The sequence below is a fragment of the Coffea arabica genome, chromosome 8e (assembly GCF_036785885.1).
Source record: "Coffea arabica cultivar ET-39 chromosome 8e, Coffea Arabica ET-39 HiFi, whole genome shotgun sequence".
In the NCBI taxonomy this organism is placed as follows: domain Eukaryota; kingdom Viridiplantae; phylum Streptophyta; class Magnoliopsida; order Gentianales; family Rubiaceae; genus Coffea; species Coffea arabica.
The window spans coordinates 51,635,522-51,662,671 of record NC_092324.1 but is presented as its reverse complement, the minus strand read 5'-3'; the positions used below and the strand labels follow the sequence as shown (position 1 = coordinate 51,662,671).

Below are 27,150 nucleotides of genomic sequence, written 5' to 3'. Positions count from 1 at the left end.
TTCATCAAGAAAAAACAAAACATTAGAATCATGGTACGGATAAGATCTGGGATAAGTTTTTCTCAAACTTGAGCTCAAGGGACAACCAAAATAAGGGTAGACCATTCACAAAGGTTTTTTTTTTTTTTTTTTTTTTTGGCCAAACTCTTATACGACACTCGAATATTGTTGAAAAGCAGAAATAATAAGGTTACAGTCAATGGCTTCATGGATAAAGTATTGTTATTATGGTCGGATGCCTTCAGGTTAGGTGCTGGCTAGAAATGGCCGGAAAGTACCTATGTGCTCTCGCGCTTTGTTAATTTGTCTAAGAACCCAGGGGAAGAGATAAAAATGGATTAAGGTTTAGGATAAGAAGCTTTGCTTTAGAATATGCAAACAAATTACCTGCTGAATTTAAAGTCCAGCCGCGTCTCCTCCATGGAATTTGGAGCACCTAACAACAAATTTTCAAGCTAGAAGCCTATATAATTTTTAACTCAATCTCCTGACCAGGCAGGCTTGAGTAGGGAGGGGAAGGTAAAAAAAAAAAAAAAAAGTAACTAAAAACAAAAAATAAAAAAGAGTAGAATAATTAATTGTTTGGCATAATTAATGTCCCAAGTCAGATGTATATCATGCAACTATAACTCTACTGTAATCATTAACCAATTGTTTGACAAATGAAAAGATTTGCAAAAGATCTCAAAGCCACTGTTTGCATCTTCTCAGACTTATTATTGTTACAATTGGTAGGCTTATTATTGTTACAAATAATTAGAGGTGTCAAAATGGGTGACTTGGGCGGGTTTGGGTTGGGTAAAATGGATAATGGGTATAAATGGGTTGACCCATTTATACCCATTTAATTAGATGGGTATAAATGGGTAAGTCAAAAAATGAATTGGGTAACCCAATTACCCATTTATAACTCATTTATTTTAATTTTTTGTAAATTTATTTAAATTCATTTTTGCAAACTAAGTTAACAATTTATACCGCTCTTTGTACCCATCATTAGTTTTAAATATTTACTTATAATGTTCAATAAGCTTAATTACCAAATTTTTTTCATTTATACTCTATTTCACAAAATTACATATTATTTAATAATTGAATAATAAAAATATAAAAATTTGAACTAAGTACTATAAAAGTTAATATAAAAATTTAATCCAAAAATTTTTAACCCCTAACATTTTTTCCATATATAAATTTAAAATTTCATTTTAGAAAGATAAGAAAAGAGGCTCAAATTTATCATAAATTGGTAATGCCAAAAAATGAGCAAGTTAACAAACTAAGAGAAAACAAAATAATAAAATAAAACCAACAAATAATAATAATAATGAAACAAAAGTAGTTAATATTATGACAAAATGAAAAATCTGAAAAAAAAAGTGGGTGGAGAAAAGAAGAGATTTAGGGAAAGAGAATTTTAAATGGGTTAATTGGGTTTGATGGGTTACCCAATAATACCCATTTAATAAATGGGTATTATTGGATAACCCATTTATATCCATATACAAAAATTTAAGATACCCATACCCATCTATTCATGGGCGGGTATGGATAAATTTATTTAAGTGGGTTGATTTGCCACCTCTACAAATAATTGACGTATGAATGACTAGTAGACTTAATTATTGCACACCTTGTATATGAATAATCCAGCACAATTCGATGCGTTTATTCTTTCCCACAGATTTTGAGTTCTGTTCTTGGAGATCTTTCAATATTCACCTGCAGCTTGTTGGAGCGGCCTTGAATCATTAATTCTTCACCTCCACTTTATTCGATGCGTTTATTCTCTCCCACAGATTCTGAGTTCTGTTCTTGGAGATCTTACAATATTCACCTGCAGTTTGCTGGAGACGGCTTGCATCATTAATTCTTCATGCAGAGTATCGACTCGCTCATCTCTGTACCAACCGCCTCCAGTTTCTAAATGATAATCATCACAATAGAACCTATAGGGTGAGCGGATCCACAGTCGTTCAAGTGCTGGAGCATTTTTTACCAAATAAGTAGCAAAATGAATTTCATTTACTGTCCCGTGAAATCCATTAAATTCCACTTCTTTTAATTGACCAAGGCGTCTGGGAGGCCATTCTCTTCCTCTTTCTTCATTGAAACCTCGACAAAGTAACTAAAGCCAAAATAAATCAGTCAGGTTCTTAGCTAAATGCATCGATAGAACATGTGATGCCCAACCTTCTAAAATGAGAAACCAAAATGAGGAGAGTGAAGAGTACATCATAATAAGTTCAGAGAAAGATGTACACTAATAATCATTTGTTTTTATTTTATCAGGTCACTGAAGATGCACAAAGAAGCAAAACCAAGTATTTTAGTCACAATAACAAGCAATGATTTTCATAGCACGCTTTCACTTCTTTCAATTTGCCAAAATCATTCAATTAATATCTGCTTAAATTATAACCTTCAAACATGAATTAAGATTGGAGAAGAGAATTTGGTTGAGTGAAAAGTCATGGACATCAAAAGAAAGGTCACCTTGGGCAAAGTTCCTACACATACTGTGGCATGAACAAGAAGTAGAAAGGAGAGAGACAAACAAAAAACCAGGAGAACAAAGTTTGACGGCCAGTTAAGTTGTTTCTCCATGCCAATGGACTGTGGCATCAACAAAGAAGGGTGAAAAACAAAAGACCACCAAGTGATAAATTGGTATTCTTTCACTTTAAAAATCTTCCCACAGATTGCAACAGTAGAGTCGTGATTTAAGCAGCATTGTCTCTTCAAAGTGACACCATTGGAAGTCACACCTCTGACTTGCATCTTTAAAAGCAGCGTGACAAAAAGTGGAAAACACATGCTGTGAGAACGTTAGAAGAACAATGTTATTTCCCAAAGTTTACTCTGAAATAATGTTGAGATATGCCAACTTTTCTTACAGATTTTATCAGATTAAGTTTGATATCAAAATAATTTAGTTATTAGAGAAATAAAGATATTTGTTAACCAAAGATCATGTTGGGTTGTTAACAAATATTTTAGCTAAGATTTGCTAGTAGAAGAAGATTATATTTTGTTGAGATTTTTAGGATAATCATTAGTTGAATATTTGGTTAGTTTGTTCCATGTAATCACTATAAATAGTGAGTTAGAAGAACAATGTTATTTCCCAAAGTTTACTCTGAAATAATGTTGAGATATGCCAACTTTTCTTACAGATTTTATCAGATTAAGTTTGATATCAAAATAATTTAGTTATTAGAGAAATAAAGATATTTGTTAACCAAAGATCATGTTGGGTTGTTAACAAATATTTTAGCTAAGATTTGCTAGTAGAAGAAGATTATATTTTGTTGAGATTTTTAGGATAATCATTAGTTGAATATTTGGTTAGTTTGTTCCATGTAATCACTATAAATAGTGAGTTAATGAATGACTAACATAAGCTCATTTTTCCATATTTAATACAAGTCTCTTATAAGTTTTTTTTTTGCAACACTAAGGTGTTGTTTCTTAGTTTATGCCCCCAAAAAACCAACAAAGTGGTATCAAAAGCCTAAATCTTAAGGGCCTGTTTTTTTGAGAGTTAGTGAATCTGGTGAGAATCCCTGTTTCACACTTAAGACTTTAACATCAAAATGCCAGGAAACAACTTCTTGTCCAATCCTCCAAATTTCACTAGTGAAAACTACCAAATCTGGGCTGTCAAAATGAAGTCCTATTTGATGGCTAATGATCTTTGGGATACGGTAGAAACAGATCATGTTCCTGAATTGTCGGAAGATCCAACTATTGCAGAGATGAGAGCCCATAGGGATGCAGTCAAAATGAGATCAAAAGCAATGTTTTTAAACTCGGACCGGTCAGTGAACCGGAGAGGTGGCCGGTTCGCGGTCCGACTGGTCCAACCGGCCAGTTCAAAGGTTCACTGTTTTTTTTTTTTTTTTTAACTAAGCAGGTTTCATTCTAAACTCGAACTTTACCAACATAACTTAATTTAAGTTATGATAATAATAAATTTTCTAAAAGTTATACACAAAACATGGAATGATAAATATAATTAAAATATCATAATTCACCACAAGTTTTCATAAATTCATTATAAACATAAATAGATACAATCCAAATGTTCACCAATTATCACAAATAAAAACACAAAAAGTAAATAAATTAAATATTGAAATTCTTTTACAACCCTTAAAAAAATCCATAAAAGAATTCAAGTTAAGACAAACTATTTGAATAGCAAACTTTTATCAGTGGCATGATAAGCAACCACACCACCTTCACAATTTCATCAACTTAAGCTGAAAAAGTTAAAATTTTATTATAAAAATATAAATCTAATTGCTCAAACTAAAAAAAACTAAATTTTTGAAAAACAAATATACAGTTAAACACATAAAAAATTAATTGCTACTAAACATTACTAATTAACATGTTATATTAAATTCAATGATCCTATACCATTAATTATTTTAAATTCAATTATCAATAGCTTCGATTATGTGCCAACTACCATATTTTTGACCAGCCCAATGTTATTATTTGTAATTCCTACCCAATTCCTACACGGATGTGCACTACTTTTGCAAAAATTTCATCCTTAATTAATCGAATAAAAATAAAACAAAAATGAGGGAAACGTATGAAAATTGAGGGGAAAAAGAAGAAAATGCAAAAAATCAACTAAAGATAATAATATAGAAAAAAAACCTTGAAAAGAAAAAAATTAAACTTACTAAAATGTTGGAAAACAAGAAAAGTTGAAATTTTCAACTTGTTTACAATTTGTTAAAGATAATAACCTGATAATAATGGTGAAGACTTGAGAAAATCTTGTTGTGGATATTTTGGTTAAAAATGGTTAAGAAGAAAAAATAGAAAAAAAAAATAAGAGAAGAACTTGATGTTTTAATATATTTTTTAGTCAAGTAAAATTTTCAACAAACTTAACTACAGTCTAGCTGTAAGATTGTCATATTTAAACTTGGAGACCCAGGTCGAACTGGCCGATCCGGTCCGGTTCTGAAAACATTGATCAAAAGCCATAACATGCATTCATTCAGCAGTTTCCGATGTAGTATTTACAAAAATTATGACTTGTCAAACTGCAAAGGAAGCTTGGGATGCTCTCAAAGTGGCTTTTCAAGGCAATGACAGAACAAGACAGATCCAAGTTTTGAACCTTAGAAGAGAATTTGAACTCCTTAGGATGAAAGTCAAAGAAAACATTAAAGAGTATTCTGACAGACTCTTAAATGTTGTGAACAAAATCAGATTGATTGGAGAACAACTTCCGGATAGCAGAGTTGTGGAGAAAGTCTTGGTGAGTTTACCAGAAAGGTTTGAAGCCAAGATTTCCTTTCTTGAAGATTCAAGGGATCTCTCTCGAATGACCTTGCTAGAATTGATCAATGCTTTAGAGGCACAAGAACAAAGACGAGCCATAAGAACAGAAGAAGTCATTGAAGGTGTTTTTCAAGCAATAAACAAGGATCAACTTCGACAAGGTGAAAGAAATGATCGAGAAAAAAATAGCAAAGATGAGAAGAAAAATGGCAGAAATCCTCCGTGTCCAAATTGTAAGAAAACCTCACATCTTTCAATATATTGTTGGTTTAGACCTGATATTCAATGTAGGCTTTGTAAGCAAATGAGACATATGGAGAGAGTTTGCAAAAATAAAGGAAAAAGAGAACATCACGCTCAGATGGTTGATGAACAAGATGATGAGCAACTTTTCGCGGCCACTTGTTTTGCAAGCAATAATTCCAGTACTGAAACTTGGCTAATAGACAGTGGCTGCACTCACCCCACCCCCTACCCCCCCCCCCCCCCCCCTAAAAAACAAAAAATCTCACAAAGAAGGGGAGAAAATGGGAAAAATTAATAGATTTAGTAACTAACCTGCAGACGAAATTCTTCTAAATGTGGACAAGCCTCCAAAATAGGCACAACATTCAGTAGATCAGGTGGAGACCTCATTCCTGGGACAAAATATAATGTCCTAAGATTGCTGAACATATCCATCTTTCCAGGTGTATATTGTAGCTGAATCAAGAGAAACAAAAAGCATGAAAACCACTGGCAAGAATTGGACACAAAAAATGATGATTGACATAGTCAATACAAACCTTGTCACTGTGTGTTTGGAATAATAAGTTTTTTAACTTAGGACAGTCCTTCAGAACTTCTCCAAAAAAATAAGGTATGGAACCATTGCCAGTGAAGGTGATGCGTGCATCTTCTAGTTTGGGAACACAGAGCGAAAACTTTATCGGGCCATTGTGAAAGAAAGAAAAAGTAATCAGGTTGCCAGCACAGATATCAATCTCCTCCAAACCAGGACAGGAATGAACATACAGAAACTTCAATTGGAGACACGGACCAGAGATAGAAAGCTTAGGAGTAAGTTTACAAAATCCGAGTCTAAGAGTCTGAAGGTTAACACAAGAAGACAACATTCTCGGTAATTCTCCATCACTCAGGTGAACCAAGTCTAAATAAAGGCCCTCAAGGGAATTAAATTGGGTAGGGAAACTTGGTTGCAAAGAACAAGCCAATAAGCGCAAATGTTTCATTGTAGCTACTGCAGTAAGAAGCCGAAATGAGACAGGGAAAAGCTCACCCATGTTGGATTTTGCACATTGACAAAGAGGCAAAGAAGAACAGATAAATTTGAGGTCAAGTTCCTGAACATCTAAAGTAGCTACAACCTGCATCCATTGAGTGAATTTGGGCTCAAATTCTTTCATGAAACAGCATGAAATTCTCAAATAAGTTATGCTTTGACCTGAATAAAGCTGTAAAGACTGATCTACAGCTTCCAAAAACCTAAACTGTACCCAATGGCTACCCATATCGTGAGAGCAATTAGGCCTAAACATGTCAAGGCAATCTAGGTGGAGTTCAGACCTAACTTTGCAAACATTTTTCCACCTTCTTGACAAAATTCTTGTCCCAACAGCCTCTATCAAGTCCAAACGTGAAAGGACATCTGACAGCAAATCATCTGGCAGTCGACTGATACTATCCTCATTCGCAAGACCATCATCAGCCTGATTCAAAATTCCAAGCAGAACACAATGTACATGTTAGGAAAAAGAATCTATCAATACATCATACCCACTAGATAAACTAGCAAACATTATAATAACAAACTTTTTCTGATAAACAACTTATCCTTTCCAAAAATACACTTTCAAATTGCTTAACATAATAGAGCAACAATTGCTTCTTTTCCAGAGGAAAACAATAAGATTTAGCAGATATGATTACAAATGCATTACTATGGGGCTGTTTCGCTTGCTTTACATTTAACAAAAAGGTGTTTAATCAGAATTAGCAAAAGATACTCTTGGAAAGATTCAGGATTTCAGTTCTCAGTTCATTTGCCAATTACAAATAATCTAAAATGTAGACACAAAAGCAAACAAGAACATCAAAAGAACCGATGCTGGAAAATTAGAATCTAAAATCAGTTGAAAAGTCAAATGAGAACACCCCCCATTAACATAACAAGAGTGCCCTGCCACTTTTTCCAATGCTAATGTTTGATTACGTCTTTACCCACTGGAAATCTTCTTCCTTTCATTATTATTACAGAAAATATATCTCAATGTTCACAGAAAAGACACCCAGATTCAACTTGAATAGTTACAGTCTACTCAAGAGTTAAACCAAACTGTAATCAAGTTAAAACTAAAGACATAGATTAAACACAAGTCACCAGGTTTTTCATCAGAATCTTAAAACTGTTATTACAGTCTAAGAAAGAGCAATTGAAAAAGTTTATCCTAACTAATAATGGTAGGTCACTTGGTTTTTTTGACAACTCATACTTACCTGACCATTTTATTGAGTCAAACTAAAACTCAATTTTCACAAAACTTCTCAATAAGCTCAATAAATTGGTCCCTACCAACCAAGTCTCTTTCAGTTTTTGAATGTATGTCCTATTATTACAGAATAGATTTTCTCTTCCATAATATGATTCCTTAAGCAGCGCCATACTATAACTGTCCAAACAGCAGAACAAGCAAACATCTTTCTTGAGGAAGCAAGACCTATCAATATTTGCCAACTCGTCTTTGTCTGACGACTGCCTCAATTGAAAACTTGGGTCGGCTCATTTTCATAGGTGAGGTTTGCCCATTGGACTTAATATCCATTTGCGCTCTAAACACCATATCTGTTTTCTTTTTTCTCTTTGTACAAACAATAAAGAGGCTACTTCTAATGTAACGAATAAAACTAACATATATTGTGGCAAAGTGAGCTTCGACCATCATTGTGCTAATAATTTTTTCTTACAACTGTTTATTCTAGACTTGGATATATACTAATATTCCCAATGTCTCAAGTTGAGTCATGGGAATGGCTTGTGAAACTTGGATACTTGGAAACAATGGGGTGATAGGAAAATTAGATAATCAATAGCAAGTAAACAGGTGGAATTGTGTTCATGTTTATTAATCAAAGTCTTCCATTCATTTTTAAAAAATGGGTTTCCTTAGAAAAGTATGAATATTATGTAGCTATTAGTTGTCATATGCTTCTTATTATATTTCGTGATCAAACAATGCATAGCATATTGCTACCAGAGTAAAACAAATAACTGAGCATAAGTACCTTATGAACAAAATCTTGCTCGTGCTTTTCTTGCAAAACAATTGCTTTCCCCTGTCCACCAAAAGATTTAATTGCTTTCTGAATGGCCGCCCCAGTTGCCGCCACGAGGATTGCAAAAGGCAAAGCTCTGTTTCCAAACCAGCACATTGTTGTTTGTTCCTGAAACAATAACGAAAAAGAACTTCTTACATATTGCCAGAATACTTCTATAGTACCTCTGCGGCCAACGGGATGCAATTTTCACATTTAATTTACAAGCTCAAATCCAAAAAAAAAGAATAAAATAAACTAACAAAAATTTGATTTTCACTTGTTAATAGCAGTACTTATTAACAACTACTCCAAACCCAAAAAAGAGAGAACGAAAGGAACTGCCTTTGCAATAACAATTACTTCATTTTGCTGTCTCCAACAGCAAAAACTAACAAAGATGCAATCTTTTGAACCAAAATAAAACTAACAAAGATACAACTTTTGCAAGATAATTTATTTCATTTTGCTGTCTCCAACAGAAAAACTAATAAAGATGCAATCTTTACATGTTAATTGGCATCATGGCTAAGATTAAGCAGCCCTGATAAGGGGAAAGAGGATAAAAGTATACAGGAAACAGCAAAGATATGAATTTTACTTGTTAATAGGCAATACGGGATAACATAAAGCATCCCCTACCAGAAAGAAGATAAAACGAGAGAAAAGTACTTTAATTTCCCTGACCTCCAACACCAATACCAACGAAAAGATGCAATTTTGACATGCAATTTGGCATGACAGATTAACTTTAACCAGCCCGACCGCCTATTCCAAAAAAAAATTTTTTTGAACAAAATCAAAGATTTTACTCTTATAATACATCTCAGAACAAAGTATCCAATGAAAAAGTCAGAAGTCAGTTAATATTTATAATTCACTGCAGTTGAACACGATGAGAAAGACTTGCCACCCAAATTACGCAATTGAGGAGACTTGCCACCCAGATTGCAGAGATTCACAAAGCAGAAAACCACCAAACGGTCCAAACCGACTCAGTGAAGATGCACATTAGCTTACGTGGAAGCTGCTCAACCCTACATATTAAAAGCACCGAACGCTGAGGAACAGTAGAAGTGTCGTGCCCTCGGTGTTCGAGTGCTGAATTGTGATTTCCAGCCAAGCCTGGGGGCAATTTGGGTTTCATTGGTTCTCTGTTGTAGGTTTTGTTTCCTTAGTGGTTCCCTTTGTCTTTGTGCATGTCAGTGGGGCCATTCCTAATGCCCCTCTCAGGTCAGTTTATTACGGCTTAGCCTAGGATGGATGTTAGCCAAAAGACGATAATAGCCCTACCAACAACAATTTATTCCAGTTTTACAGCATTATTTTTTTAAGGTGTTTTATAAAATATTTTATTGTAATAGTGTATACGGAAGAATTTTTCACTATAAATGTTTTTTGTGAAATTTTGAGAGGTATTTTTGAGATACGTTTTTGGATTTTTTAAAATTTAAAACTTTTTATACTATTTTTTAGCCTACTATCGCCATTATTTCATCCCTCTCTTTTCTCTTCCTTATCCTTCTCTTTTCTTCTCTCATTTTTCTTCTTCCTTTCTTTCCTCCCCTCGTCCCTGCCTCCCTTCCCCTTCCCTTCCCTTTTCCAGCCACGTCTCACCCCTCTCTTTTCCTCCCTCCTCGATCTAGTCGAGACCAAATCAAGGCCTTTGGTCATGACATCATGGCCAGATCATAGGAAGGGCCCTCCTTTCTTCCGCCACGTCTCGCCTCTCCCCTTTCCCCCCTCTCCAATCTAGTTGAGGCCAAATTAAAACCTTGGGCCACGACATCGTGTCCAGATTATAATGTCACGGGTTACTAAATATGCTATAAGCAAACACATTGTATGGCATTAACGATCGTCCAAGACTTAAATTTTGAATGGTTACTAGTTTAGTCTAATTTCTAAGTGTGCAGAATTGATGCAGAAGCTTAAACATAAAGAGTAAGAAGAATAAGGATGAAGGCTAGAAGGAAAGCTCTATATTATTTGAGACTCCAAAAGTTTCCAAAAGTTGCCAATAGCTAGTTTACAAATGAGAGAGTTTGACCTATTTATGAGCAAGTCAAGAATTCTTTACATGACTCTAAAAATTCTACCAACTAAACTACCCAATTTGTTTATTTAGATTGTTCTCTTATTTTATGCTACATAAGTGAGAACTTGTAGAAAGTTCCGCACCTTACCAATTCTAAACCCCTTATGTACAAAACTCTTGAACAATCTAGAGTGTTTCGGAAGTCTCTAAATTTTGCTACACATTCCCTATAATGTTTGGAGAAACTTCCATGTTTTGGCCAGAGCTTCATGGCTAACCACTTGTTTAGGAGATTAGGTTATGGATTTACTACTAGTCCTAGTCTTTTGCATGGACACTATGTACAGTGGGCATGACTTGGATGGCCAAGTCTGGTCACGAGTGGGGATAGACACGATCGCGTGCGAATTGGGTGCAATTCTTATCATCCTCCCCCACTTGAACAAAACATCGGCCCTGATGCATTTGGTGCTCCCAATAGTCGTCGAAATTTGTCCTGAATCATGTACATCTTAACATCCTCCTCTTGTTTCGGTCAGAAGAAGTGATGTTGTATTACATTCAGTGCATACTTAGGTCCTGTTTCCTCAACACAATATTCCCGTATGATGTCCTCGCGCACATTGTCACAATTTTGCTTGTACACGGCATGCTCACTATGAAGGACCCCTTTTTTGTCAAGCCAATATTTGGTGGTCTTGCCTCTGGCCGCTAATATCTTCAATGCTTAGATTTGTGGATCAATTTCATATCTCTTTTATATGTGACCCTTCAATGCTACGGTGCCCTATGCACCGTCTCTCTGTTCGATTGGCTTGTGTGTTGCAGCCCCTTCCTCAAGCTTGTCCTCACATATTTTCCGACCCTTCACACCTTCCCCCTTGAGTTATTGCAGGCTCACCTCGTTCTCACGGGAAACATTCACAACACAATGTGCCCTTTCTTGCGTAATTAGCATAGTGTTTTCGTGTGGCACCATGATTAGTTTAAGGTTGTCTATGAATTTCATTCCAAAAACTACCGTATAATCGTCCATTAAAATGATGGTGAAGGTTGTCATCCCAATCCATTGTCCCAATTTGACGGGTACATTAGTTGCTATCCCGTCTAATGACACCCACTTTTCATTGCTGTCTTTGAACTGATCTTTGCATGGCTCCCATATTAGACCCAATGATCATGCGGTATTGTCACTCGTATAGTTGACATCTGTACCCATATCAATCAAGACCTATACCTTGCATCTGTTGATTCTGGTGTCCACATACATTTGGTCTCACCTTTGGTCATCCACCATTGCTTCAACCGCGCTAAGCATCATACACTTGAGTTTTCGCCATTCCTCCTCGTACTAGCATTCTTGAATGATAGCATGTAGCAACTTTCTATCTGGAAATCCCTTGAAAAATCTAATGGGTCTTGACATGTATAGCAGTCGAAATTCTTGATCTTGCCCTTGTTGCCTTGAGCCCATTTAGTTTCATCTGTGGCGGAAGGAGTTTTCAACCATTCATGTGATTTCGCAAGATTCGAGTGACAATCTCCCCGACTTGAGCCTTGGTCGGATCTCTTTCTTTTGTCCCTTCTATCATCCCTTCATAGGATCTTATATAACTTGGATACAACCGTTGTTTCAGCTAAATCTTTTACGTGCCGGCTTTGGAGTTGAAATTTGATCCATGATCGCAATTTGTCCATAAACGTGAAGAATACGTCCTTTGGTGACATATTTGGTATCTCTAGCAAGAGTTTAGAGAACTCCTTCACATACTCGTGGACATGTTCGTTCCTATGTTGTAAATGATGAAACTTGGCACGAGTTTCATCTTCCATGTCTGCTAGTTAGAATTGCTTCTTCTGCTCGTTCTTGAACGCGTCCCAAATAGTGACGACGTCAGACCCTTTCCTTATATCATTACACCTTCTTCATCACCATATTAAAATTGAATCCTTCAAATATAATGGGGTTGTTTGCAGCTTGCCTACTTCCTCCATGATGCCAAGTGTGTCAAAATATCATTCCAACTCGTACAAAAAATTTTTTGTATCACATCCCATCCTTGCTCCACTATAAGTATCGAGTATGTGGCACCTCGACCCTAAGTGTAGATACGGTGGCTCCCATTGTTCTTTGTATGTTTAATTTGTCTAGTTCCAAGCGAAACCTTTGCAACTCCTCTCGAATGTACGAAGGCTCCGTGATCGTTGCATTTGCTAGCCAACTGTGCTCTAGATACATCAAGCTCCATATTGGGATTGGCAAGCTCCTCTTGGAAAGACAACATATTAAGTCTAATCATCTCGTTCCCTTTGAGAAGTCTACCAACAGTCTTATTTAGCACGACTTACATGTTCCCACATAACTCTTCCACCTCAGATTGCGCTATGCATTCATTGAACTCAGCCCAACAGTCTTGGTGATTAGTAATGGTTAGCTCTATCGTAGTTAGCCTCTAGTCAAAAGCGGCCAGCGACTCTTAAATGGCGAACTTGTCCTGACGGCCCTTGCTTCGAGTAACCCTCTCTGGTTCTCGCAAGACATGCTTATTCTCAACCTCTCATTGTATGCTAGTATCTGATATAATGGCTATTCACTTGTCACCTAAACCCACGGTATCAGCACAGTTCCGATAACAACTGTCATGGGCTGTTTAATGTTCTATAAATAAATAAAACATGCAGCACTAGAGATTATGAAAGCCTGAAATTCGTTGTGCATTTTATGTTTTTATTTAAAATTGAAGGTGTTGCAATTTAGTTGTTATTATATAGTTTATGTGTTTACTTGTTTCTTGTGATTAAATAATTTGAATATACGCTATATTAGTATTGGATCAACTTTTATAGGAATTAACGCTAGATTAAGAAACTAGTGGGGACATAACATGATAATCTAGAAGTGAGGGATAATTGTTAGAGTAACTTTTGACAACTTACATGTGTTTGGCATGTAGAGATGACAATTTTGCTAAGTGTTGGTAATCAACCACAAGACATAAACCTCTTTAGTGAAAGCTTTCTTTTGTCTTTCTCCATTGTTTAGCCGAGAGAAATAAGCAAAGTTGAGAGAAAAATTAAAGTTTTTCTTCCTTGTTTCAGCCGAGAGACTAGAGGGAAAGGTGCAAGATTTTTCCTTGTCTTGCTCCAACCTTCTAGCCAATAGTGAGAGAGAGAGAGAGAGAGAGAAAGCTTGAAATCCTTGCCCTTTCTTCCTTGTCTTGCAGCCAAGAGAACCCTTGCCTCCTTCTATTTTCCCCCAACAAATCAAGAAGAGAAAAGCTCCAATATTCCAAGTTTATTCCAGCCAAGAAATTGAGTGGTGAGTGAGAAGTTTTGTTCCTTTTCTGAGTCTTGAAACTGAGGAAGAAACTAGGAAAGTTTGAGGGATTTCAACCATGACCAATTCACAACCAAGGGGAAAGAGCTTGAGAAAGATTGGAGAAAATTTGCTCCATCCCTCTTGTTGCAGCCGAGAGAGAAAAGAAAAAAGTGGAAAGCTGTCAGTCTTGATTCTTCAATTTTCAGCTTCAATTTCTTGGGAAAAAAAAGGTAAAAAAGTGCTGTAAATCTTTCCTTCTTCCATGCCTTTTTAAGCTTTAAGGATGTAAGTTAGATTTGAGCAGAAAAGAGAAAGTTTTGGTGAAGAAAAGTTTCAATTTTCTTGCTGAAAATTTTGCTTAGCTGATGACAGAGTTATTGTGGTAGTTGATGACAAATTTTGTGAAGTTTTTTTGGTAAAATGCTTAGCCGAAAAAAATATGTAATAGAACTAGATTATTGCTAATTCCTTCATTTTATGTTGGATAAATGATATGCTGTGTATTTGGTATTGTCAAACAAGTGGAAGGTTGAAATTTAGGGTGACAATCATCCCCGGGTAGGTTTAGTAAAATGATCATTACTTAGTGTACAAAAATCGAAATTGAATGCCGTTAATTGCATTTGAAACTAGACTCAAAGTATAAAATTTGAGCTTCATTTTATAAACACACCAAAAATTGGCAATATTAACTGAAAATTCTGTCTTGCACAAGTAAAAACTAGAATGTTGTAATAACTTGCGACTCAATTTGGACCAATTTATGAACTGAATCTATTTGAGGTATCTTCTAAAGATTGTTAGTACTTCAAGTCTAGTTTTTAAGGGGGTAATTTTTATAATTTATTGGCATTTATAATTCGAGTTATGATTTTTCAAAGAAATGATGCTTATTGGAAATTTTGTTTTGTTGGAACCGTGGGGAAGAAGCTGTGATTTTTTCAACTTTATCCCTAAAATTTTAGTTGTAAATTGACACATCTTGACTCTATATACCTGCTAACACCTAAATCTAGTCATGTATGTGATATTTGAGGAGTTAAAAGCATGAAAAGATTGACTTTTAAAGCATTTTCAAAGCCGAAATTTCTAGACAGCAAATCAAGAAGGAAAGCTACGAGTTTCAGTTCTTGTTTTTCAAAAATTTTGTTAAATTCTATCTAAAAGCACTTTACATACCTATTATCTCTTTTATCTTGACATGCATGTAGTGTTTTGCTTGAATCCAAATGAGATAAGTGCCGATTTTTGGAGGAACCTTGCTGAAACTTTTGTTTATGTTGATATTTGAGAATCGATGGAGTAAAGTTGAGAATTTTGTTTTAAAACAGAAATTTCTTGAAAAGTTTTGCTGGACTTTGAAGCTGCATGCCCTCATTTCAGTGTTTACGTGATTGTATGATGGATCTTGTTTGATAATTTGGAAGATTGAATGAAATTTTTGAAATGAACATGACTGAATTGCTGATTTATATCCAAGAGTGTGGCTGTGTTTTCTTCCAGTTATTTCTATTGTGCAAATATTATTGTGAAATGGAATTGTGCAAATATTGGTCAAGAACACTCTATAATCCTTCATTTTACCTTGTATTTTCTACTTACTCTGACTAGAGCAAGAAACATTGAGTTTTAGGGAAAGAAACTCGAGCTGTCAGCTATTTGAGTTTGTTTTGGACCGATTGAAATGGTTGAGGATTTCAAACTATTTTCTAAATTTTTTGGGAACTCCGACCAAACTTTAAGTTTAAAACAACCTAGAAAGTATGATAGTAAAATGCATGTTAAATTGAAGAAGATCTAAGCTAAGAACTAATGGACTTTAGATGGAAAACATGAATCACATTGTGCTAAAAATTCTGTTTCAAATTATCTTAAACTCGTACTTAGATTTTAGGGTCTAACTTTAAACTCTAAAATAGAAATTTATCCAAATCTGACTAAAATCCCATTTACACTATCTCATAAGAGTTTTGCTTCTAAAATGATCTATATAACTTAAATTCACTGATTTTTGGAGAAAAGTTTGAAGTAATATTGGTGACAATTTCTATCAATAGTAGTTGAGAGAGTGAGGACATGGTTTCCAACCTTATTTTCAAGAATTTGATTATAAAACTATATATACCTTAACCTACTTCTTTGAAAACTCTTCTAAACTAGAATTTTAAGTGATATTATAGTCGGTTTGACTAAGATAGTATTTTTGGAGTGAAAGTTTGTAGCGGAGAAAAGTTTAGTACTTGTAGTTTGGGCATGTCTCAGGAGTCGATGGTGAGTTAGAAGGAAAACCTATAATCGAGGTGTGACGATCCACTTCATTTGGTGAGTGTTTCAATGGTATGGTCTGATTTGTACTTGATTCAAATGCTGTTTTGATAAGATTATCGATTGATTGAAATGCTAGCTCTCTTGAATTGAATATTGGTTAGGCGAGTGTATAATTTATCGCACTCGACTTAATTTGACTATATCGCTATCCTTCTATTTATATGTGAAAGATATATATGTGCTTGATTTGAAGTCGTTATACTAGTAATGATTGAATTTCTGACGGAGTTAAGTGCTACGTCCGAAATAGATGGAAGCCACCTCTAGAGTTTGAATATGAATATTGCTATTAAATTTCTAATGGAGCTACGTGCTCCGTTCGAAATGGACGAGAGCCACCTCTAGAGTCTTACTACATTCGAAATAGACGGGAGGCACTTTTAGAGTCCGAATATGGATGATTGATCTTGAATAATTGAACGGAACTAAGTGTTGTGCAGTGCTAAGTGCCACTTGCGACGGGGGTCACCTCTAAAGCCCGTACGAGCCACCTCTAAAGCCTGTATCTATCCTGTATCTTTTAAAATTGATTGTACTACGTGTTATTATTTGGTTTGCTCATGTCTGCTCCATGAAAAACGTGATCGTATCACTGTTAAATGATATCTCTGGATATTTCTTGTTACATGTCAAACGTGATTATGTCTTAATGCGACTTTTGAGATACTTATTAGTTTGCTTATATATTTTCTTGGAATCTCACTAGACTTTTAACTCATCCCTTTATTTGTTTTCCTTAACAAGATACGGGACGAGGCTGTGCATATTTTGATTGTTGAGATGGCTAGCAGACTCATCAGGCCAAGTACTAGAGATATACAACACGATACGTATATCGATGATATCGTGCATGTTTTTGGATTATGGTCGACCAGAGATGGTCTGAGAGAACAATTTTTGGGGTCTCTGTGATCTGAGCTCTTTTTCCTGAAGTCTATGTGGCAACAAGCTTCACAATCTTTTCTTTTGGTATACGATCCAATTGGTGTTTGAACTACAAACTATCTTCCCTGTAACTATACGTGGAATTTTAACCTCTGCTCTTACAGTTTATGCACAAAAAGAGAGGGATAAAAACGTTAAAAATAATGAAAAGATGTCTAAAATTCTCCTGTTGCTTGCATCTTCCTCCTTCCTTTTAGCAGCCAAGTGGAAACTGGTGTGCTCTTAACGGTGGTCGAGCCCCAAAAACCGTTTTAGAAAAAAAAAAAGGACAAATGTTCCGGCTGCCACACGAAGCGGCAACAATTGTAACTCTTCTTTTACCCAAAAACGAAGATAAATGGACGCCTTGAGACAAATTTCCCTGTTTTTGGAGTCATTTTATGTATTATATTTACCTGTGATTATCACCATCTTCATTGAATGGGAAAGCATATTTGTCGAGTGGGAATCAAAATTGTCTCCAACAATTCAACATTATTAAGTGTGGTTCATCGTTAATCAGCAGTTCCCAGAGATTTTTTCCTTGTTTTGTAGAAAAGCCATTACAAGAATTTCATCAAGGAAAAACAAAACATTAGAATCATGGTACGGATAAGGTCTGGGATAAATTTTTCTCAAACTTGAGCTCAAGGGACAACCAAAATAAGGGTGGACCATTCACAAAGGTTTTTTTTTTTTTTGGCCAAACTCTTATACGACACTCGAATATTGTTGAAAAGCAGAAATAATAAGGTTACAGTCAGTGGCTTCATGGATAAAGTATTGTTATTATGGTCGGATGCCTTCAGGTTAGGTGCTGGCTAGAAATGGCCGGAAAGTACCTATGTGCTCTCGCGCTTTGTTTAATTTGTCTAAGAACCCAGGGAAAGAGATAAAAATGGATTAAGGTTTCGGATAAGAAGCTTTGCTTTAGAATATGCAAACGAATTACCTGCTGAATTTAAGGAATTTGGAGCAACTAACAACAAATTTTCAAGCTAGAAGCCTATATAATTTTTAACTCAATCTCCTGACCAGGCAGGCTTGAGTAGGGAGGGGAAGGTAAAAAATAAAAATAAAAAGTAACTAAAAACAAAAAATAAAAAATAAAAAAGAGTAGAATAATTAATTGTTTGGCATAATTAATTTGCCAACTCAGATGTATATCATGCAACTATAACTCGCTACTGTAATCATAATTAACCAATTGTTTGACAAATGAAAAGATCTCAAAGCCACTTAGTGTTTGCATCTTCTCAGACTTATTATTGTTACAATTGGTAGACTTATTATTGTTACAATTGACGTATGAATGATTAGTAGACTTAATTATTGCACACCTTGTATATGAATAATCCAGCACAATTCGATTCGTTTATTCTTTCCCACAGATTTTGAGTTCTGTTCTTGGAGATCTTTCAATATTCACCTGCAGCTTGTTGGAGCGGCCTTGAATCATTAATTCTTCACCTCCACTTTATTCGATGCGTTTATTCTCTCCCACAGATTTTGAGTTCTGTTCTTGGAGATCTTACAATATTCACCTGCAGTTTGCTGGAGACGGCTTGCATCATTAATTCTTCATGCAGAGTATCGACTCGCTCATCCATGTACCAACCGCCTCCAGTTCGTAAATGATAATCACCACAATAGAACCTATAGGGTGAGCGGATCCACAGTCGTTCAAGTGCTGGAGCATTTTTTACCAAATAAGTAGCAAAATGAATTTCATTTACTGTCCCGTGAAATCCATTAAATTCCACTTCTTTTAATTGACCAAGGCGTCTGGGAGGCCATTCTCTTCCTCTTTCTTCATTGAAACCTCGACAAAGTAACTAAAGCCAAAATAAATCAGTCAGGTTCTTAGCTAAATGCATCGATAGAACATGTGATGCCCAACCTTCTAAAATGAGAAACCAAAATGAGGAGAGTGAAGAGTACATCATAATAAGTTCAGAGAAAGATGTACACTAATAATCATTTATTTTTATTTTATCAGGTCACTGAAGATGCACAAAGAAGCAAAACCAAGTATTTTAGTCACAATAACAAGCAATGATTTTCATAGCACGCTTTCACTTCTTTCAATTTGCCAAAATCATTCAATTAATATCTGCTTAAATTATAACCTTCAAACATGAATTAAGATTGGAGAAGAGAATTTGGTTGAGTGAAAAGTCATGGACATCAAAAGAAAGGTCACCTTGGGCAAAGTTCCTACACATACTGTGGCATGAACAAGAAGTAGAAAGGAGAGAGACAAACAAAAAACCAGGAGAACAAAGTTTGACGGGCAGTTAAGTTGTTTCTCCATGCCAATGGACTGTGGCATCAACAAAGAAGGGTGAAAAACAAAAGACCAACAAGTGATAAATTGGTATTCTTTCACTTTAAAAATCTTCCCACAGATTGCAACAGTAGAGTCGTGATTTAAGCAGCATTGTCTCTTCAAAGTGACACCATTGGAAGTCACACTTCTGACTTGCATCTTTAAAAGCAGCGTGACAAAAAGTGCAAAACACATGCTGTGAGAACGTTAGAAGAACAATTGTTATTTCCCAAAGTTTACTCTGAAATAAGTACCTATGGATCAGCTTTATTCCATAGGCCTGTTTATTGGGGTAGGAACAGGGAGAGTGGGAAGGGAGAAGCAGGGCTCAGAGAAAGAGCAAAGCCATGCCAGGATGCAAGGCTATAGCTAGTAAGCAGCAAAAATTAGGAGTCACTATAAGCATGCAGACACTTATTTGATATGTCAACTGCCAACTATTCACATACTGCATTCTAAAAGGCAGAAGTGGAGCTTAAAGAACAAGCCAAGCCATGCAAGGACGTTGGGATGTAGCAGGTAAGCAGCAAGGTTCACCTTCAAATTGGGACCGACTATGGAATAAGCATGCAAACACTTACTTCAACTATAAAATATTCACATACTGCATTTTAGAAACAACACATCCATCAACAGCTAAAACAGAAAGCTCTTATACAGAATGAAGAGGAAAAAAGACATGCAAAGGTATCAACATCTAAAGAGAGATTTACATCTTACAAACTGGATATTGAAACGATTTTCAATCAATTTAACAAATAAACGAAATATCTTATACATTACAAATCCACAAGATGTAAGAAAAAGATAATCTTGTACATTATGGACATTAATAGCAATGCTACAACTAGGGCCACCAACAAACCTTGCCAAAGCAAAATCTTATCTAATTCTGCTCAACCAAACAGATGCTCAGCTCAGATTCCATCCAATATCAATTTTATAATAGAAGTGGAAATTATATAAACAAAAAATTTCCTTCCTTTTCTACAGATAAATTGTTTATAATTCGATGGAAACCCCTACATCTGATGTCATAGAGCTAAAATTGACCTTGAAACAAATATGTCAAACCTCTAATCATCCATGCAAATCACGAATATATACACATAAAACATCAAAAGTTGAAAGGAAATCCAGTCATTCTGGTTTTGCTAACTTTCGAAATTTAAAGTCAACCAAACTCTCGATGGAAGATTGGCCTAGATTGTAGTCAAGCTGATTTGACAATAACCCTAGTTGAGGCAATCAACTTAAATGCTTCATATAAGCATCCATGACTAACATCAATTCACACTGAAGGCCATAAGGCTGAGCTTAAAACACTAGAATACTGCTTCTGAGTGAAGGTCATGGACTTAGAGAAAAAAAATTAAAATGGGGCAGTACAAGTAGAAAATATGACAGTTAGAGAACGCTGTAAAAAAGACATTCAGAATGGCAAAAAGAACAGTTTCACAGAGTACTTAACAAAGGATATTATCCCAAATAGACCTAAGGAAATGGAATCATCAAGACTAAAGAAAATTCATTCAGCATTTATTCACTTAGCAAAAAGCACCACAAATTTTAAAAGCAAACTAAATGTAACAATGCCATTTTGAAAATCCAATCTCTTCAAAGAAAGGGCCAATATCTCTTGCTTTAGTTATTCTAAGTCAAAGAATATTAGCCTTTTACAATGTTTCCAAAAAGATGGTAAAAAGACGCTAACTATAAATCAACCCCACCCCCCACCCCCACCCCCCAAAAAAAATCTCACAAAGAAGGGGAGAAAATGGGAAAAATTAATAGATTTAGTAACTAACCTGCAGACGAAATTCTTCTAAATGTGGACAAGCCTCCAAAATAGGCACAACATTCAGTAGATCAGGTGGAGACTTCATTCCTGGGACAAAATATAATGTCCTAAGATTGCTGAACATATCCATCTTTCCAGGTGTATATTTTAGCTGAATCAAGAGAAACAAAAAGCATGAATACCACTGCCAAGAATTGGACACAGAAAATGATGATTGCCATAGTCAATACAAACCTTGTCACTGTTTGTTTGGAATAATAAGTTTTTTAACTTAGGACAGTCCTTCAGAACTTCTCCAAAAAAATAAGGTATGGAACCATTGCCAGTGAAGGTGATGCGTGCATCTTCTAGTTTGGGAACACAGAGCGAAAACTTTATCGGGCCATTGTGAAAGAAAGAAAAAGTAATCAGGTTGCCAGCACAGATATCAATCTCCTCCAAACCAGGACAGGAATGAACATACAGAAACTTCAATTGGAGACACGGACCAGAGATAGAAAGCTTAGGAGTAAGTTTACAAAATCCGAGTCTAAGAGTCTGAAGGTTAACACAAGAAGACAACATTCTCGGTAATTCTCCATCACTCAGGTGAACCAAGTCTAAATAAAGGCCCTCAAGGGAATTAAATTGGGTAGGGAAACTTGGTTGCAAAGAACAAGCCAATAAGCGCAAATGTTTCATTGTAGCTACTGCAGTAAGAAGCCGAAATGAGACAGGGAAAAGCTCACCCATGTTGGATTTTGCACATTGACAAAGAGGCAAAGAAGAACAGATAAATTTGAGGTCAAGTTCCTGAACATCTAAAGTAGCTACAACCTGCATCCATTGAGTGAATTTGGGCTCAAATTCTTTCATGAAACAGCATGAAATTCTCAAATAAGTTATGCTTTGACCTGAATAAAGCTGTAAAGACTGATCTACAGCTTCCAAAAACCTAAACTGTACCCAATGGCTACCCATATCGTGAGAGCAATTAGGCCTAAACATGTCAAGGCAATCTAGGTGGAGTTCAGACCTAACTTTGCAAACATTTTTCCACCTTCTTGACAAAATTCTTGTCCCAACAGCCTCTATCAAGTCCAAACGTGAAAGGACATCTGACAGCAAATCATCTGGCAGTCGACTGATACTATCCTCATTCGCAAGACCATCATCAGCCTGATTCAAAATTCCAAGCAGAACACAATGTACATGTTAGGAAAAAGAATCTATCAATACATCATACCCACTAGATAAACTAGCAAACATTATAATAACAAACTTTTTCTGATAAACAACTTATCCTTTCCAAAAATACACTTTCAAATTGCTTAACATAATAGAGCAACAATTGCTTCTTTTCCAGAGGAAAACAATAAGATTTAGCAGATATGATTACAAATGCATTACTATGGGGCTGTTTCGCTTGCTTTACATTTAACAAAAAGGTGTTTAATCAGAATTAGCAAAAGATACTCTTGGAAAGATTCAGGATTTCAGTTCTCAGTTCATTTGCCAATTACAAATAATCTAAAATGTAGACACAAAAGCAAACAAGAACATCAAAAGAACCGATGCTGGAAAATTAGAATCTAAAATCAGTTGAAAAGTCAAATGAGAACACCCCCCATTAACATAACAAGAGTGCCCTGCCACTTTTTCCAATGCTAATGTTTGATTACGTCTTTACCCACTGGAAATCTTCTTCCTTTCATTATTATTACAGAAAATATATCTCAATGTTCACAGAAAAGACACCCAGATTCAACTTGAATAGTTACAGTCTACTCAAGAGTTAAACCAAACTGTAATCAAGTTAAAACTAAAGACATAGATTAAACACAAGTCACCAGGTTTTTCATCAGAATCTTAAAACTGTTATTACAGTCTAAGAAAGAGCAATTGAAAAAGTTTATCCTAACTAATAATGGTAGGTCACTTGGTTTTTTTGACAACTCATACTTACCTGACCATTTTATTGAGTCAAACTAAAACTCAATTTTCACAAAACTTCTCAATAAGCTCAATAAATTGGTCCCTACCAACCAAGTCTCTTTCAGTTTTTGAATGTATGTCCTATTATTACAGAATAGATTTTCTCTTCCATAATATGATTCCTTAAGCAGCGCCATACTATAACTGTCCAAACAGCAGAACAAGCAAACATCTTTCTTGAGGAAGCAAGACCTATCAATATTTGCCAACTCGTCTTTGTCTGACGACTGCCTCAATTGAAAACTTGGGTCGGCTCATTTTCATAGGTGAGGTTTGCCCATTGGACTTAATATCCATTTGCGCTCTAAACACCATATCTGTTTTCTTTTTTCTCTTTGTACAAACAATAAAGAGGCTACTTCTAATGTAACGAATAAAACTAACATATATTGTGGCAAAGTGAGCTTCGACCATCATTGTGCTAATAATTTTTTCTTACAACTGTTTATTCTAGACTTGGATATATACTAATATTCCCAATGTCTCAAGTTGAGTCATGGGAATGGCTTGTGAAACTTGGATACTTGGAAACAATGGGGTGATAGGAAAATTAGATAATCAATAGCAAGTAAACAGGTGGAATTGTGTTCATGTTTATTAATCAAAGTCTTCCATTCATTTTTAAAAAATGGGTTTCCTTAGAAAAGTATGAATATTATGTAGCTATTAGTTGTCATATGCTTCTTATTATATTTCGTGATCAAACAATGCATAGCATATTGCTACCAGAGTAAAACAAATAACTGAGCATAAGTACCTTATGAACAAAATCTTGCTCGTGCTTTTCTTGCAAAACAATTGCTTTCCCCTGTCCACCAAAAGATTTAATTGCTTTCTGAATGGCCGCCCCAGTTGCCGCCACGAGGATTGCAAAAGGCAAAGCTCTGTTTCCAAACCAGCACATTGTTGTTTGTTCCTGAAACAATAACGAAAAAGAACTTCTTACATATTGCCAGAATACTTCTATAGTACCTCTGCGGCCAACGGGATGCAATTTTCACATTTAATTTACAAGCTCAAATCCAAAAAAAAAGAATAAAATAAACTAACAAAAATTTGATTTTCACTTGTTAATAGCAGTACTTATTAACAACTACTCCAAACCCAAAAAAGAGAGAACGAAAGGAACTGCCTTTGCAATAACAATTACTTCATTTTGCTGTCTCCAACAGCAAAAACTAACAAAGATGCAATCTTTTGAACCAAAATAAAACTAACAAAGATACAACTTTTGCAAGATAATTTATTTCATTTTGCTGTCTCCAACAGAAAAACTAATAAAGATGCAATCTTTACATGTTAATTGGCATCATGGCTAAGATTAAGCAGCCCTGATAAGGGGAAAGAGGATAAAAGTATACAGGAAACAGCAAAGATATGAATTTTACTTGTTAATAGGCAATACGGGATAACATAAAGCATCCCCTACCAGAAAGAAGATAAAACGAGAGAAAAGTACTTTAATTTCCCTGACCTCCAACACCAATACCAACGAAAAGATGCAATTTTGACATGCAATTTGGCATGACAGATTAACTTTAACCAGCCCGACCGCCTATTCCAAAAAAAAATTTTTTTGAACAAAATCAAAGATTTTACTCTTATAATACATCTCAGAACAAAGTATCCAATGAAAAAGTCAGAAGTCAGTTAATATTTATAATTCACTGCAGTTGAACACGATGAGAAAGACTTGCCACCCAAATTACGCAATTGAGGAGACTTGCCACCCAGATTGCAGAGATTCACAAAGCAGAAAACCACCAAACGGTCCAAACCGACTCAGTGAAGATGCACATTAGCTTACGTGGAAGCTGCTCAACCCTACATATTAAAAGCACCGAACGCTGAGGAACAGTAGAAGTGTCGTGCCCTCGGTGTTCGAGTGCTGAATTGTGATTTCCAGCCAAGCCTGGGGGCAATTTGGGTTTCATTGGTTCTCTGTTGTAGGTTTTGTTTCCTTAGTGGTTCCCTTTGTCTTTGTGCATGTCAGTGGGGCCATTCCTAATGCCCCTCTCAGGTCAGTTTATTACGGCTTAGCCTAGGATGGATGTTAGCCAAAAGACGATAATAGCCCTACCAACAACAATTTATTCCAGTTTTACAGCATTATTTTTTTAAGGTGTTTTATAAAATATTTTATTGTAATAGTGTATACGGAAGAATTTTTCACTATAAATGTTTTTTGTGAAATTTTGAGAGGTATTTTTGAGATACGTTTTTGGATTTTTTAAAATTTAAAACTTTTTATACTATTTTTTAGCCTACTATCGCCATTATTTCATCCCTCTCTTTTCTCTTCCTTATCCTTCTCTTTTCTTCTCTCATTTTTCTTCTTCCTTTCTTTCCTCCCCTCGTCCCTGCCTCCCTTCCCCTTCCCTTCCCTTTTCCAGCCACGTCTCACCCCTCTCTTTTCCTCCCTCCTCGATCTAGTCGAGACCAAATCAAGGCCTTTGGTCATGACATCATGGCCAGATCATAGGAAGGGCCCTCCTTTCTTCCGCCACGTCTCGCCTCTCCCCTTTCCCCCCTCTCCAATCTAGTTGAGGCCAAATTAAAACCTTGGGCCACGACATCGTGTCCAGATTATAATGTCACGGGTTACTAAATATGCTATAAGCAAACACATTGTATGGCATTAACGATCGTCCAAGACTTAAATTTTGAATGGTTACTAGTTTAGTCTAATTTCTAAGTGTGCAGAATTGATGCAGAAGCTTAAACATAAAGAGTAAGAAGAATAAGGATGAAGGCTAGAAGGAAAGCTCTATATTATTTGAGACTCCAAAAGTTTCCAAAAGTTGCCAATAGCTAGTTTACAAATGAGAGAGTTTGACCTATTTATGAGCAAGTCAAGAATTCTTTACATGACTCTAAAAATTCTACCAACTAAACTACCCAATTTGTTTATTTAGATTGTTCTCTTATTTTATGCTACATAAGTGAGAACTTGTAGAAAGTTCCGCACCTTACCAATTCTAAACCCCTTATGTACAAAACTCTTGAACAATCTAGAGTGTTTCGGAAGTCTCTAAATTTTGCTACACATTCCCTATAATGTTTGGAGAAACTTCCATGTTTTGGCCAGAGCTTCATGGCTAACCACTTGTTTAGGAGATTAGGTTATGGATTTACTACTAGTCCTAGTCTTTTGCATGGACACTATGTACAGTGGGCATGACTTGGATGGCCAAGTCTGGTCACGAGTGGGGATAGACACGATCGCGTGCGAATTGGGTGCAATTCTTATCATCCTCCCCCACTTGAACAAAACATCGGCCCTGATGCATTTGGTGCTCCCAATAGTCGTCGAAATTTGTCCTGAATCATGTACATCTTAACATCCTCCTCTTGTTTCGGTCAGAAGAAGTGATGTTGTATTACATTCAGTGCATACTTAGGTCCTGTTTCCTCAACACAATATTCCCGTATGATGTCCTCGCGCACATTGTCACAATTTTGCTTGTACACGGCATGCTCACTATGAAGGACCCCTTTTTTGTCAAGCCAATATTTGGTGGTCTTGCCTCTGGCCGCTAATATCTTCAATGCTTAGATTTGTGGATCAATTTCATATCTCTTTTATATGTGACCCTTCAATGCTACGGTGCCCTATGCACCGTCTCTCTGTTCGATTGGCTTGTGTGTTGCAGCCCCTTCCTCAAGCTTGTCCTCACATATTTTCCGACCCTTCACACCTTCCCCCTTGAGTTATTGCAGGCTCACCTCGTTCTCACGGGAAACATTCACAACACAATGTGCCCTTTCTTGCGTAATTAGCATAGTGTTTTCGTGTGGCACCATGATTAGTTTAA

At 35.8% G+C, this 27,150-nt stretch overlaps 2 protein-coding genes and 1 long non-coding RNA gene across 12 annotated transcripts; 1 reads left to right on the top strand and 2 right to left on the bottom strand.

The window, feature by feature from the left end:
* Nucleotides 1-1,400: 1,400 nt before the first annotated feature.
* Nucleotides 1,401-9,802, bottom strand: LOC113703998 (putative F-box/LRR-repeat protein At5g38386). Of its 5 annotated transcripts, none has more exons than XM_072061296.1 (6): nt 9,533-9,800; nt 8,593-8,751; nt 6,882-7,019; nt 6,096-6,677; nt 5,869-6,012; nt 1,401-2,128 (listed from the first exon to the last, which is right to left on the bottom strand). In XM_072061296.1, the coding sequence occupies exons 2-6, from the start codon at nt 8,737-8,739 to the stop codon at nt 1,784-1,786; spliced, it is 1,356 nt and encodes a 451-aa protein (XP_071917397.1). In that variant the 5' UTR covers nt 8,740-8,751; nt 9,533-9,800; the 3' UTR covers nt 1,401-1,783. The 5 variants fall into 5 exon arrangements, with proteins under 5 accessions (XP_071917397.1, XP_071917398.1, XP_071917396.1 ...); XM_072061297.1 differs by having other exon boundaries at nt 6,096-6,233; nt 9,533-9,796; XM_072061295.1 differs by having other exon boundaries at nt 6,096-7,019; nt 9,563-9,802.
* A 3,892-nt stretch (nt 9,803-13,694) lies between these two features.
* Nucleotides 13,695-17,423, top strand: LOC140012541 (uncharacterized). Its single transcript, XR_011819726.1, has 2 exons — nt 13,695-14,209; nt 17,052-17,423. It is a non-coding gene; the product is annotated as an uncharacterized lncRNA (long non-coding RNA).
* A 972-nt stretch (nt 17,424-18,395) lies between these two features.
* On the bottom strand, nt 18,396-25,298 carry LOC113703969 (putative F-box/LRR-repeat protein At5g38386). Of its 6 annotated transcripts, none has more exons than XM_027225525.2 (6): nt 25,033-25,295; nt 24,093-24,251; nt 22,382-22,519; nt 21,596-22,177; nt 21,369-21,512; nt 18,396-19,066 (listed from the first exon to the last, which is right to left on the bottom strand). In XM_027225525.2, the coding sequence occupies exons 2-6, from the start codon at nt 24,237-24,239 to the stop codon at nt 18,722-18,724; spliced, it is 1,356 nt and encodes a 451-aa protein (XP_027081326.2). In that variant the 5' UTR covers nt 24,240-24,251; nt 25,033-25,295; the 3' UTR covers nt 18,396-18,721. The 6 variants fall into 6 exon arrangements, with proteins under 6 accessions (XP_027081326.2, XP_027081327.2, XP_071917420.1 ...); XM_027225526.2 differs by having other exon boundaries at nt 21,596-21,733; nt 25,033-25,289; XM_072061319.1 differs by having other exon boundaries at nt 21,596-22,519; nt 25,063-25,298.
* Between the last annotated feature and the right edge of the window lie 1,852 nt (nt 25,299-27,150).